This window comes from Canis aureus, chromosome 26, assembly GCF_053574225.1.
Source record: "Canis aureus isolate CA01 chromosome 26, VMU_Caureus_v.1.0, whole genome shotgun sequence".
In the NCBI taxonomy this organism is placed as follows: Eukaryota; Metazoa; Chordata; class Mammalia; order Carnivora; family Canidae; genus Canis; species Canis aureus.
The window spans coordinates 5,679,127-5,691,196 of NC_135636.1; the positions used below are offsets into that span (position 1 = coordinate 5,679,127).

The window sequence follows — 12,070 nt, forward strand, 5'->3', positions numbered from 1 at the left end:
TCTCTGAATATCCATCCAGACGTGCATTTGGCTGCGTCACAACCTCCATCCCTTGGTGGGGATTCTGGGCACTGTAGCACTTCTGCCAGCAAAGTTTATGAGGAAGGCCTGCTTCCAGCCTCTAGGGGCAGTCCCTTCTGGCCACCCTTGGCAAGGACTCACTAGCATCCCTTAGGCCAGTCACCTGCCAAGTGCAGTGAGGTGGGTTCCTAAAAGATTGTTGGGTGGGGGAGGTGAGAACCCTGAAGCCCCTAGATCTGTTTGCAATGTGGGTGTACCTGTCATTTTGCACATGTCTGTACAGGATGACATGAGCCCCTGGGAAGGAAGAGGATGCAGTTTGGGGCCGGGGCTAGTGAAGGCCAGCTCCTCCCCTCCGAGAACAGTGGTCAAGTCCATAACTATATTCACAACAGCTTAAAGATAATTCAAAGCAAATCTTAAAAAATGAGTGGTAGACAAGGTAGGCATTCTGAGAAGTTGATCATTCTAGTTTAATTCACATTCAAATGTCTTTTCCCAGAATTCTTTCCTAATGGAAGCCATCATAGTGGTTTAAAAACCGGGTTTTGCCAGCCACAGTAAAGGTCCCTATATAGACTGGCAGAGGTAAGTGGGTGGTTTCTGGGGCTCAGTTATATGCAGCCACCTTGGTATAAGTGAATACATGGCCGTTTGCATGAGTGTCCCAGGCCCCATACTCCCCACCAAAATAATACTGGTTATTTCAAGTAACATGAACACCTATCAAGTTAAATAGACAAGCACTCATTTGGTCTCAAAAAAATGTCCCTGGTGTGGCAAGGTATAAAATTTTAACAGGTCTAGGGTGCCTCGGTGGCTCAGTTGGTTAAGCGTCTGCCTTCAGCTCAGGTCCCAGGATGGAGTCCTGCATTGGGCTCCCTACTCAGCGGGGAGTCTCCCTCTCCCTCTGCTCCTCACCCCATTTGTGTTCTCTTTAAAATCTTAAAAAAAAAAAAGAAAAATCAACAGGTTAGAATTACACTCAAATTAGTTGGTTTGGATTATCACCTACAGCAAAACCACATTTCTATTAAAGTCAATTAGTATGATTGTCTTTCCCACCCATAACCACCACCACATGGCTTTCTTTTTCAAATTCTGTACAACAAATTTTGGTAAAACCAAAGGTAGCTGAGTGGAGTTTGTGCCAAGAGCATTTCCCACAAGACATTTGGAAGGCACTAAATCACCCCCTCAGTCGCCTTTCATGATGCTCTGGGAGGAACAGCCCCCACACCCCGGGCACCCTGATCATACTCTGGGATCTGCATACTCAGGGTGGAGAGCCTTGCTTTCTCTCAGCAAGGCTGGACTTGGATTATGAGAAATTGCTACACACCCACAACTCCCTCTGTGCTGGGTCTTCGGGGTTTTTGCATTTCTCTGCTCTCAGGGGTAGCCTCACCTTCCTGGGAGGGACAGAAAAATGGGTCTAGTTGGAGACAGGCCCGTGGAGACTGTCCCATCACACTGAAGAGGCCTCTAGGCGGCCAGCGTGGCACTGAGCCTATGCGGCTTACTACCCCAGCAGGCAGAGGCCCGCGTCCCTCACCAGCAGGCTTTCCCATCTACAGTCAAGATGCAGTCCAAGTAGTTATGTAAACAATCCCAAGGCTCTAGATCCTGATTTTAAATTTCACTACCCATGAAACAAAAAATTATACTTGCTCCAATTAAGAATCTTATTTCTACCAAGCCTCAATTCTAACAGAAGAAAACTTTAGACTGGAGAAACTTTTTAGAAAGCAAACATTTATTAACACATTAAATGATTTTTCGTAGAATTTCTAAAGAAACAAATTCAAGACAAATTCTTTGAGTAGGTAACAAAATAATCTATTTAAATTCCTTCTCATTAAGATGACTTTACTCCATGAAACAGTACATCAGCTAGCTGGGCAGGCTCATTCTCTCACGAAGAGTGAAATGGTTGTGTGACAGTTCTGTTGTTCTTCTGTAAACACAACCAGAGTATGCTATCATGGTTGAAAATTCAGTACTGCCATCTTCAAGAGCAAGTGTGAAACATGTCATCAGCACCTAAAACATCTTAGAGTGGCTTTACTATTAATGTAACATGTTACGAGTTAGAAAATAAGTATTGAAGGAAAAGCCTTCCCACATTAGTTTCTGACATAGTGCAGCTGCATCTTCATCCTGGACCTCTGGATAAAGTACGTTCCTCTTAGAAAGTGAATGTCTTTTCACAGCAAGTTTAATAAATTAAAACGTAAGAAAAATAGCAACTAGTGAACAAAAGAATTCTTCACGGTTCTCTCTTTAATGTGTTGAGGGTTACATGTGAGTCAAAGCACTTAGCATGCGGCAACACACCCGAGCCACTGGAAGCAAGAATCAGGCTTAGCAAATACAGCGGAACTACACTGCAAATTCATTTTAAGCAGAATGCCAGCAGGGGCCAGCCACAGGAGCACTGGAGACAGTCCATGGTTCTTCACAATCCGCTCTTAAGGCATCATCAAAGAGGAGTTCCCTTCCGCTTACATGCTCATGTTTCCAAGGAAATAGATATGTGGAAATTACTTGCCCGTTTCAAGCTCCTGATGCGTAGATGAGAAATTCTGGGTTTTTGAAAATCACAAAGTCAGGAAAACCCAGCCAAAAAAGCTAACACTGTGTTCTAAGATTTGTCAGATCACCCCACTGCTACTGGTGAGTAAAAGGACTCCACAGTGTTTTGAGTGTTCAAAACCTCTTGCTTCACTTTTCATATCTCTGCAAAAACTACGACACCATTTGCTGCTAGAATCTTTGGTAGGACAGCTTGTACCTAATCAGACTTTAGGAATGAAACCCAACAGCCACACTTCATTTCAGCAGTGATTCTATGGCCAGCTTCCTAGCTGTGAAGACTAAGCCATTTTCAAGTGTTCGAATCTGTCACTCCTGTTTCAGTGCCTACAGACAGGAGGAGAAGGGGAATAAATGCAACCATCCATTTCTTCAATCCAACTCAAGGTCCCCAGAGCGAATCGGACTTGCTTCAGTTCAAGAGGAAAGAGCTGAAATACATGGTCCCAGTTTTACTTCAGCTTGGCAGAAAAATAGCTTAAAAGTATCAGGGAAATAAACCCACACGGAAGGGTAAGGCAGGCTGTGACCAGGGAGATTGCTAACAGTAACTGGGCCAGGGCTCTGTATTCTACAATTACGTAGTTGCCCAAACTTCATACACGTCAAGACATGCGTTACGGTTTCACATCTGACCTGCACCAGGATTCAGTGAGGTCATGTTAATAACTGCCTTGTTTGTTGATCAAGTGTAGCTGAGATCATGCGGACTGGGATTTTTAAGGGGAAGCTATAAAAACGCTTTGAGAAAGACGTGCAAGTTAGCAGAGATTCAGGAAAATGTGCACAAGGTATTCTTGTCCACTCTGTCCACAGACAGATCTTGGCCCCTGGTGTTAATCCACGTACAGCAATCACCCATGCTGAGATGCAGCGTAGCATCTGCCTGGCAGGTAAGTAAGCGCTCATTCCATGTTGGTCAGCGAGTGAAGCTGTGTGGGCATCGGGTCTGTCTGTGGAGTCAGCTCGCTAAGCTCACTGATGGTAGTGGCCAGCAACGTGTCCTGAGACCCCATGCAACGGTCTGACTTGCAGGCTGTATCTGCAGAATCGTTCTCGTGCACTGTAGGTATGCTGCCTTGGACTGTGCCTAGGTTGTGAAAATGGCCATTTTCTGCAAAAGACAGCAATTTATCCGAAAGTTTGGGTGGCGTATATTCTTCATCTGGCTGCTCAGTCTTGTGCGTGTCATCATTCTTGGGTGAGCCATCTACAATGACAAGGAAAGACTTCCATGGAGTATTCTTATCATGTATCTACGAATCAAACACAAAACATAAGTCACAGCGTATCTCTGAATAAGTACATCTTTTAAAACAATGGTTTCTTTTCAACTTAAATTTAGTTTCTACTGTAGCAAAATACCCTTTCACTAATGGCCAAACCTCTACCACCACTGTCACCATTAAGAAGCACTTATTATAGATTGTGCCTCTAGGACCCAGACGTGGTTCTGTGTTCACACTGTGAGTGTATACCCTTGCATAAAAAACCTGAAAAGGAAAGACCCACTGTCTTCTATAACCACCGTACAGAATGAGAGCCAGCATTTTTTTTTTAATTTTATGTATTTATTCATTAGACACAGAGAGAGGCAGAGACAGAGGCAGAGGGAGAAGCAGGCTCCCTGCAAGGAGCTCAATCCCAGGACCCTGGGATCACGCCCTGCTGAGCCAAAGGCAGACACTCAACCACTGAGCCACCCAGGTGTTCCGATGGCCAGCATTTCTGTCTAGAGTTATGTGTACCTGGGGACCAGCAATTTGTCATTCCAAAGCCACACTACTGCTTCTGCTTACCGAGGTATGCCGCCTGAGAGTGGACTTGTCAGTGAACGTCCGCCCACATGCATTACACATGAATGGCTTCTCCCCCGTGTGGATGCGATGGTGACGCTGGAGAGCATTGAGCTGGGTGAACTGCTTACCACACTGGTCACAGCAATAAGGACGTTCCCCTGAGATGGGAAGAGAAGCAAGCCACTGGGTGATCTTTCCAGCCTGCTTTATGGAATTCTGATACCCTGGAATCACGCTGCTGGGAGAGCACTGGGAAGCAGCTGCAGGAAGGCTACACTGGGAACAACTCAAGAGTCGATTGATGGGTACAAATCTATCCCTACAATACCAGGAGGTTATAGCTACACCCAAAAAGGACCAAAGCCAAAAGCTGGTATCACATCTACAAAAATTCACCTGTTTCCCACAGTAATGTAATATAAAATTCCAAGTCCCATAATAAGTGAATTTGCATGTGCGTATATATGTATAGACAGACCATCAGCCCAAATTCCAATCTGAAAATACTGAAATATCCACATATCCACAACCACATGCAAACATTCATACCGTTTCAGTTTCTGAAACCAGAAACTAGAAACTCAGAAATTAAAAAATGTTATTATGACACACGATTCTAAATTCCAAATAATTTTCTAGTAGAACTAAAACTTTTGGGATATTATCCTTGCCACACTGAACTCCCTTCCCTGGCGACATTCCAGCCATACCTGTGTGGACTTTAATATGCTGATAGAGCGAATTCCGCTGGGCAAAAGTCCTGAAACAAACTTCACATTTAAAGGGTTTGGATCCAGTATGGATTCTATTGTGATGTTTTAAATACTCCTTAGAAGCAAAACTCTTGCCACATGTTTCACACATAAAAGGTCTTTCACCTACATGAAACGATGAAACAGAAAGTTAGAAATGACAGAGGCACCGGAACGCTAGAAGAGTAGGCCCATGCCCTAGAGCACATACGAACTCAGAAGTGCTATACTGGGAAGCATGTTACATCTTTTAGTTAAAACTGTCATAAAACATCTATTCATGTAAGATGCCTGCTACTTGCTGAAAGTTCATGAAAAATCCTTGGGAATCCCAACAAGGATCCCATCAGCCTAGAATTAGATTGTTCAGTCAGCCCACATTTTGGAAACGTACTCATTCCAAACAAGAAATTAATCTTACAACTTGTTTGGGGGAATTGTTGAATTTTTCAAAGCAGTACTCCTGCACGTTATCAAGACAAAAGTCCCCCTTGAGAGGAGAGGGAGTTTACAGGGATACGTATGCATGGCTGGTCTGGGACAGCAACTCCAATCAGAATAGGAAAAAAATACTCCCATTTCACATTGTACAGTTTGAGTCTTTTAATCCCACAAATCAGACTTACCTGATTATGAGGTATGCCCCTGACTTTACAAACATCAAAATAAAAATACCAGTTTTAACAGAAACTGAATACATTCATAGTTTCATCAAATGATGGGTTCTCACTTAATGCTTCAGTGTGACCTGATCTTACCTCCACCCCTCATCTTCCATTAGGCACCATTTCTCATTTTAGAGTCTCAGTAAATCCAATCATTAAATGCCTCAGCTCTGCCACACCTGCATTTGAACTTGAGGCTCTTATGGCAGTATTTGAGACATACAAACTTAAAATGCAAGCAAGTAAGGAAGCACTGGGTTACTATGATAACAGCAGCATACAACAGTTAGATTCTGTATCTCATACAACAAGGTTCTGAACCTCAGGATTGCTGTGCTAAATTTGAATAAAGTCAACTTAAATTTTCTCCCTCCCTTAGTACAATTACATCACAAAATTTTGGAAAATAGAAATGAGATAATCCCACGACCTAATACATCATATAGCAATTTATTTTCATCTAGTCTTTTATGTGCAGGTTTCCAATGTAGTTGGGATTAGCTGTATGCTGTAATTGTGCACTTCCCAGGCCACATCCAAGCACAGGTGTTTTTCATAACATTCAGAGTCCTGGGAGTGGCCCCATCGGGATCCGGGAATGGATGGATTTACCAGTTTACTGAACCACTTCCTCTTTGGTTGGACAATCAGGCTGTTTATAATGCTCTGTTATTAGGGAGAGCAAGAAGTAGATGACAGTATATAGCTTCTCCCATATTTTGAACAATTTCTTTAAGACAGATTCCTGGAAATGGAATTTGAAGCTAGTACAGTGGAAACGGTTTCATACCCCTTGATACTTAAGACTCAAGTGCCCAGTCCTAAGGCCCAGTGTGCGGAGGCTACTGCCACAAGCACGCCCCAACAGAGCCATGGGCATATCTGAGTTATTTGGTTTGGCTCACGTAAGAGAAGGAAAAGCTGTATCATGGCCTTAACCTGCACCACTTTGGTAGATGCCAACTTCTAAATTAAATGGCAATTTCTTCTACAGCTAGAAAAACATTCAATCACAACAGCATTGAGTATTTACCTGTGTGACACCTTTTATGATAAATCAGCATGTGGTTCTGAGTGAATCTTGCACCACATTCATCACAGACAAAAGGTTTTTCCCCTGTATGAATTCTGAAAGTACAACATTCAGATGATAACTTAGGATGTATCTCAAAGCTCACTTTGCAATACAATTTCCACTCTAGCCTGCAAAGACGGTTATTCCAAGAGACCGAATGAGGATGGCTGAATTGGACATACACAGGCCCATGACCTCCATCCCCAAAGTCGTTTCCACCGGAGGCCAGTAGGCTCCCTCGCTTCCCCGGCGGGGGGCGCTGCCCGGCCCATGCCCGCAGACACTTGCCTCTGCTCTCTCACTTCACCACTGAATAGTACTGTGCGGGGTTTGCAAAGCTTCCTCATCAGAGTAATCGACCACAGACACCTCAGGACTACGGCTGACAAAGCACCATGTGATCAAAAACGTTACCGTCCATTCCTAAGATGGATGACATGACCAGTCCAGAAAGAACGGCTCTCAAAATGCTGAAGAAAGCTGGTTTCTGAGGAGCGTGCATCAGCATATGAGTTTCACAGCTAGTATGAAGCAGCCATCAACCACGACTCACTGCATACTTCCTACACCAAGGTTTTAAACTGATTGCAGCGTGAAAAGACAGTGAACACTGCGCTGCCACCCCAAAGACGCCCCAGCCTGACAGCAGGTCTACAATACAGTAGGACTGCTTGTCTAGATTTCAGGCACAACCCGTGAGCACTGGAAGGAAAGCTATTTAAAAACTGGTGTACTCTGCCTACAGTTCCAAAGTTATGAACAGAAAACACTGTCCTGATTCTGGAGCTTAGACTAACCAGTGGCACTTTCCAAGCCCTGAGAACAAACACAAGACCAGAGGAGTGTCCTAAAGCCCTAAACGTCCTCTCACTGAGGCTTTTCATGGATGGTGGGACCCAGCTGATCACAGGCCTGAGTTCTAAAAGAAGAGTCAGGAAGAGAGCAATGAAGGTCATTAGCCCAAGTGCCTCTCCAGCCAAAGCACAGCAGGCAACGGAAGCTCCAGAGGCTCCTCTGGGGTAGGAAGAGCCTGGCCCGCTGGAGCCGAGACAAGGCTGGTGGGGCCTGGGTCTCACGTCCAGGCTTCTGTCCTGGCACTGGGCATGGGTAAAGGGGCTGGCTGTCAGCCTGGGGCCTGTAGGAAGGCTGAGGGAAGACACACCTCTACCCAGGAAGAGACCTCACAGACATCCCAAAGCAGCCCTCCAACTTCTAGAGGGCACAGATTAAAGAGTGGAATGTCTGTGGGCTGTACTGGCCCAACCCTGGCATGACCCAGATCCCCGGCATGCCTGGCTCCTGGTGGGCCAAGAGCACCCTGGCAGAGGCTCTGGTGGGCGGCTGCAGCCCTACCTCATGTGGGTCTTCAGCGCTGAGGGCTGCGAGAACTTGGCATCACACTCAGTGCAGCCATAGGGCTTGTGGCCCGTGTGCGTCCGTTCGTGCAGCCGCAGCGCTGTCTTGGAGCTCAGACCCTTGCCACACTGCTGGCACTGGTGCCGCTCGCCGCCGCCCTCGTGCACCTGCACCACGTGTCGCTTCACATCCTTCTTCCTCTTGAACTTCTTGCCACACAGCTCGCATGGGAAGTGGCGCTCGCTGCTGTGCACATGGCGCTGGTGGCTCTTGAGATTGCAGCGGTTGGCGAAGGTCTGGCCGCACGTGTCACAGCGATGGACCACCTCAGTAGCCACCCCGTGGTGGTGCCGGATGTGCTTCAGGAAGCTTTTCTCATACAGAAAGGCCTTTTCACAGATAGTGCACTTGAAGTTGCTCTTCCTCTTCTCACCCTCATCGTCCTCATCATCGTCCTCCTCGTGGCCCGCTGCTGGCAGCACCTGTGCTGCCACAGGCCCTGCGCCACCCTCCTCCCGTTTTGTGATGGGCTCCATCTCTGCTCCCGCGGTGTCGGAGCTGGGGTCCTGGAAGCCACAGTGGTCTCCCGTGTCATCCTCAGCACTTTTCTGCTGCTCCCGGAGCCTTCTTGTGTACTTCTTTTTAGGTATTTCCACAAACACCTTCCTTCCAGCCAGCCGTCCACTGGCCCTCCTGATTTTCGTGTAGGGAGGCTTAACTGCATCTTTTTTCTTCTCTAGTTTCTCCTTGGACTTCCTTGGGGGCGTGTCTGGCAACATGCCATTGTTGATTGTCTCCGCCAAGGGATCTGACTCCCCGAGGCCATTAGGGAGTGGACTGTCCACTGCTGGACTTGCCCCGAGGTCAGGGGCGACAGAGGATTGGGAGCCACTGCTCCCTTCTGCCTCCTGAGATTCCGAGAAGTTCTGCAACTCCAGAAGTACGGACTCCAACATCTGTTTCTTCAATTGAAAACAAGTTTCTGATAAGTCCAGACATTTTAGTTTCTCAGCCATTTCCAGCATTCGCTGCACACGGTCTTCTTCAACCTGTACCTTTGCAGTGTACACAAACTCGAGAAATGAGGCAAAGTCAACAACTTGCACTTCATTTAGGTAGACATTAGTCCTCGAACCATCCACAGTCTTCTCATTAAGGAACATCTCCTTAAAGAACTTGCTGGTGGCTGCCAGCACGGCCTTATGGGCCATGAACTCTTCACGGACGCCCTGGTACTCCACACTGACAGTCACATCACACAGGTGACCAAGAAGGCGTAGTTGGTGCATTTCCTGCAGAAGGTTGAACGGTGAGGATTTGGATTCCAGCAGAACTGCACCACTTTCCATGTTTCTTTTTTCTAAAAATAACTCTAAAAAGCAGAAAAAAGAATTACTTATGCCTGAGCAAACGCTGAAGTGAAAGAATTAAAAATTAGGATTATTTCAGTTCTCTAGAGGATAAACTGATTAATAATAACCAAAAGCTAGCTTCCCTCATGTAAAGATACAAATCACACCACTTAGCGACCTTCTACAGTGTAGTCCCAATGCCCCTTCATAATATAATATTTGCACACAAAAAAATTACTAAGATTTCTCTCAATGATAAACACAACTGGTCAAAGTTATGCATAATGAAAAATATGACAGCAATAATTTGTTTATCTAGGTCATTTTCTAACTTGCTTATGCACACGTACCTCAAAACCTTAATAGAATTTACAGCAACAATAATATCTAGCTCTTTGGCCAGGAAACCAAATAATTAAAACAAAACATGTGGCTACTACTGAGAACAAACCTGAAAGAATCGTGTCTGCCTCTGAAAATAACCAACTAAACAAATAACTACTTTCCCTGAGGAAAATCACATGGAAAAGTAGTCCACAATCCATGGCCATTTCCAGCACCCCTAAACACCTCATAATTTGAGTTACCATCACTCTATGAGAATAGTTTCATGAGCTGTGCTACCTTGAGCAAGTAACTGCATCTCTCTAACCACAGTGTGCTCCTCTGCAGAAGACTGGCGGTCCCAGGAGGCTGCAGGGACTACAACCATGTCAAATAGCCGCACCTGAGGTTTGTAAGCTACTTGCTATTGGCTTCCGTACACCAGGCCTAGGTGTTGTAATCACCATCAACATCCCCACTTTGGGCAGCCCCCGCGGCTCAGCGGTTTGGCGCCGCCTTCAGCCCGGGGCCTGATCCTGGAGACCTGGGATGGAGCCCCGCGTCGGGCTCCCTGCGTGGAGCCTGCTTCTCCCTCTGCCTGGGTCTCTGCCCCTCTCTCTCTCTCTCTCTCTCTCTGTGCGTGTCTCTCTCACGAATAAATAAACTAAAAATCTTTAAAGAAAAAACATCCCCATTTCATGGAAGAACTAACAAGGTAACAGTAAGTGGTTGGGCTGGGACTTGAGCCTGGGCCTGCTCGTCAAGCCCCTCAGCTCAGCAGTGCCAAAGGCAGAGCCGCTTTAACTACATCTTTCCACGGCTCGGGACACTGCAGAGGTCACTCCCCAACCTCAAGGTGTGCTCTCCCTGGCTTCCCTGGCGCCACACAGCACCGTGGGTCACTCCTTCTGCTTTACTGGAGCAGCTCTCCCTCGGCCTCCCTGACTCCTCAGGATGCACCCCGCCTCGCGCTCTAGATCCACCTTCCCCTTCCCAGGACATTTTGGTCCCTAAGTCTCCACGGCCTGTCCTGCTTCCATTCTCCTCCAGCCAGATCCTGGACGTCAGACGCAGCAGGCCCGGGGCAGGGCTCGTCTTGGCCCTCCCGGAAAGCCGGCCTCTCTGCCCTACCCGCTCCTGCGGTCCCACGGGGATGCTGGGGCGGCACCTGCGGCTACGGCGGGCCCTGCGATCACCGGCCGCTCCGGGCGGGAGGGGCTGCCCTCCGAGGGCCCGGCTGTGGCGAGAACGTGCCGGGGGCCCGAGCAACCACCTGAGGGTGAGAACCGAGGAGGGTGGGGGTGGGGGTGGGGGGGGGAGGGAGGACACCGACCCCAGGCCCGCCTCAGGGGAAGGGCTGCAGGGGCTCCGTCAGCCCGAGGCCCTCACACCACGGCCCCGGCCCGCGGGCAGACGAGCCGACCTGCCGGCGGCCGCAGTCCACACACGGCGGCGGCCTGCGAGCTCCGGCCGGGAGGCGGCGGTCATGGCGACGCCCGTCCTCCGCGGGCCGCCCCCGCCGCGCCGCCTCCAGGGCAGCGCCCTCGGGCCCTCCCTCCGCCGCGGCGGCGCACGCCCCCGCCCCGCCCCGCCCCGCCCCGCCACACGCCCCCCTGCGAGCCGACCCGGCGCCCGCTGGGCCGCAGGCGTCCAGGCTGCCGCGCGGTCCGGCCCGGCTCTCCCGCCCCGGGCCGCCCCCGAGGCCCGACGCTTCGCCGGCGGAGCGCGCGCGGACGGACGGACGGACGGACCGGGAGGCGGAGGCTGGAGCCAAGGGGCCCCGGGGCCCGCGGGCCACGCACTCACCTCCCAGCCGGCGCCGCCGCCGCCGCCGCCGCCGCGCGTCCGCCGGACCAGGCCCCCCGGACCCACGGCCCCGCTGGGCGGGACGCGGCTGGCAGCGCGGGCGCCGCCGATTGGCCGCCGCCGCCCCGCCCCGCCCCCTCGGCCCCGCCCCCTCTGCGCGCGCACGTCCGACTGCGGAGGCCGGTGGGGCCGTCGCCGGGCCCCTCTGACGCGGGGGCAGGAGTCCGCGCCTGCGCACAAGACGACGGCGGCGTCCTCGCGTCGGGTCGTGGCGCCGCGGGGCGGGGCGGGGCGGAGCCGGCAGCCGCGGCCGTCAGGGGCGCCC

At 49.6% G+C, this 12,070-nt stretch overlaps 1 protein-coding gene across 4 annotated transcripts; it reads right to left on the reverse strand.

The window, feature by feature from the left end:
- Positions 1 to 1,756: 1,756 nt before the first annotated feature.
- GZF1 (GDNF inducible zinc finger protein 1) lies at positions 1,757 to 11,841 on the reverse strand. Of its 4 annotated transcripts, none has more exons than XM_077871952.1 (6): positions 11,746 to 11,841; positions 8,261 to 9,635; positions 6,866 to 6,960; positions 5,126 to 5,293; positions 4,416 to 4,573; positions 1,757 to 3,872 (listed from the first exon to the last, which is right to left on the reverse strand). In XM_077871952.1, the coding sequence occupies exons 2-6, from the start codon at positions 9,610 to 9,612 to the stop codon at positions 3,522 to 3,524; spliced, it is 2,124 nt and encodes a 707-aa protein (XP_077728078.1). In that variant the 5' UTR covers positions 9,613 to 9,635; positions 11,746 to 11,841; the 3' UTR covers positions 1,757 to 3,521. The 4 variants fall into 4 exon arrangements, with proteins under 4 accessions (XP_077728078.1, XP_077728079.1, XP_077728077.1 ...); XM_077871953.1 differs by lacking the exon at positions 11,746 to 11,841 and adding an exon at positions 11,273 to 11,417; XM_077871951.1 differs by lacking the exon at positions 11,746 to 11,841 and adding an exon at positions 10,240 to 10,440.
- Between the last annotated feature and the right edge of the window lie 229 nt (positions 11,842 to 12,070).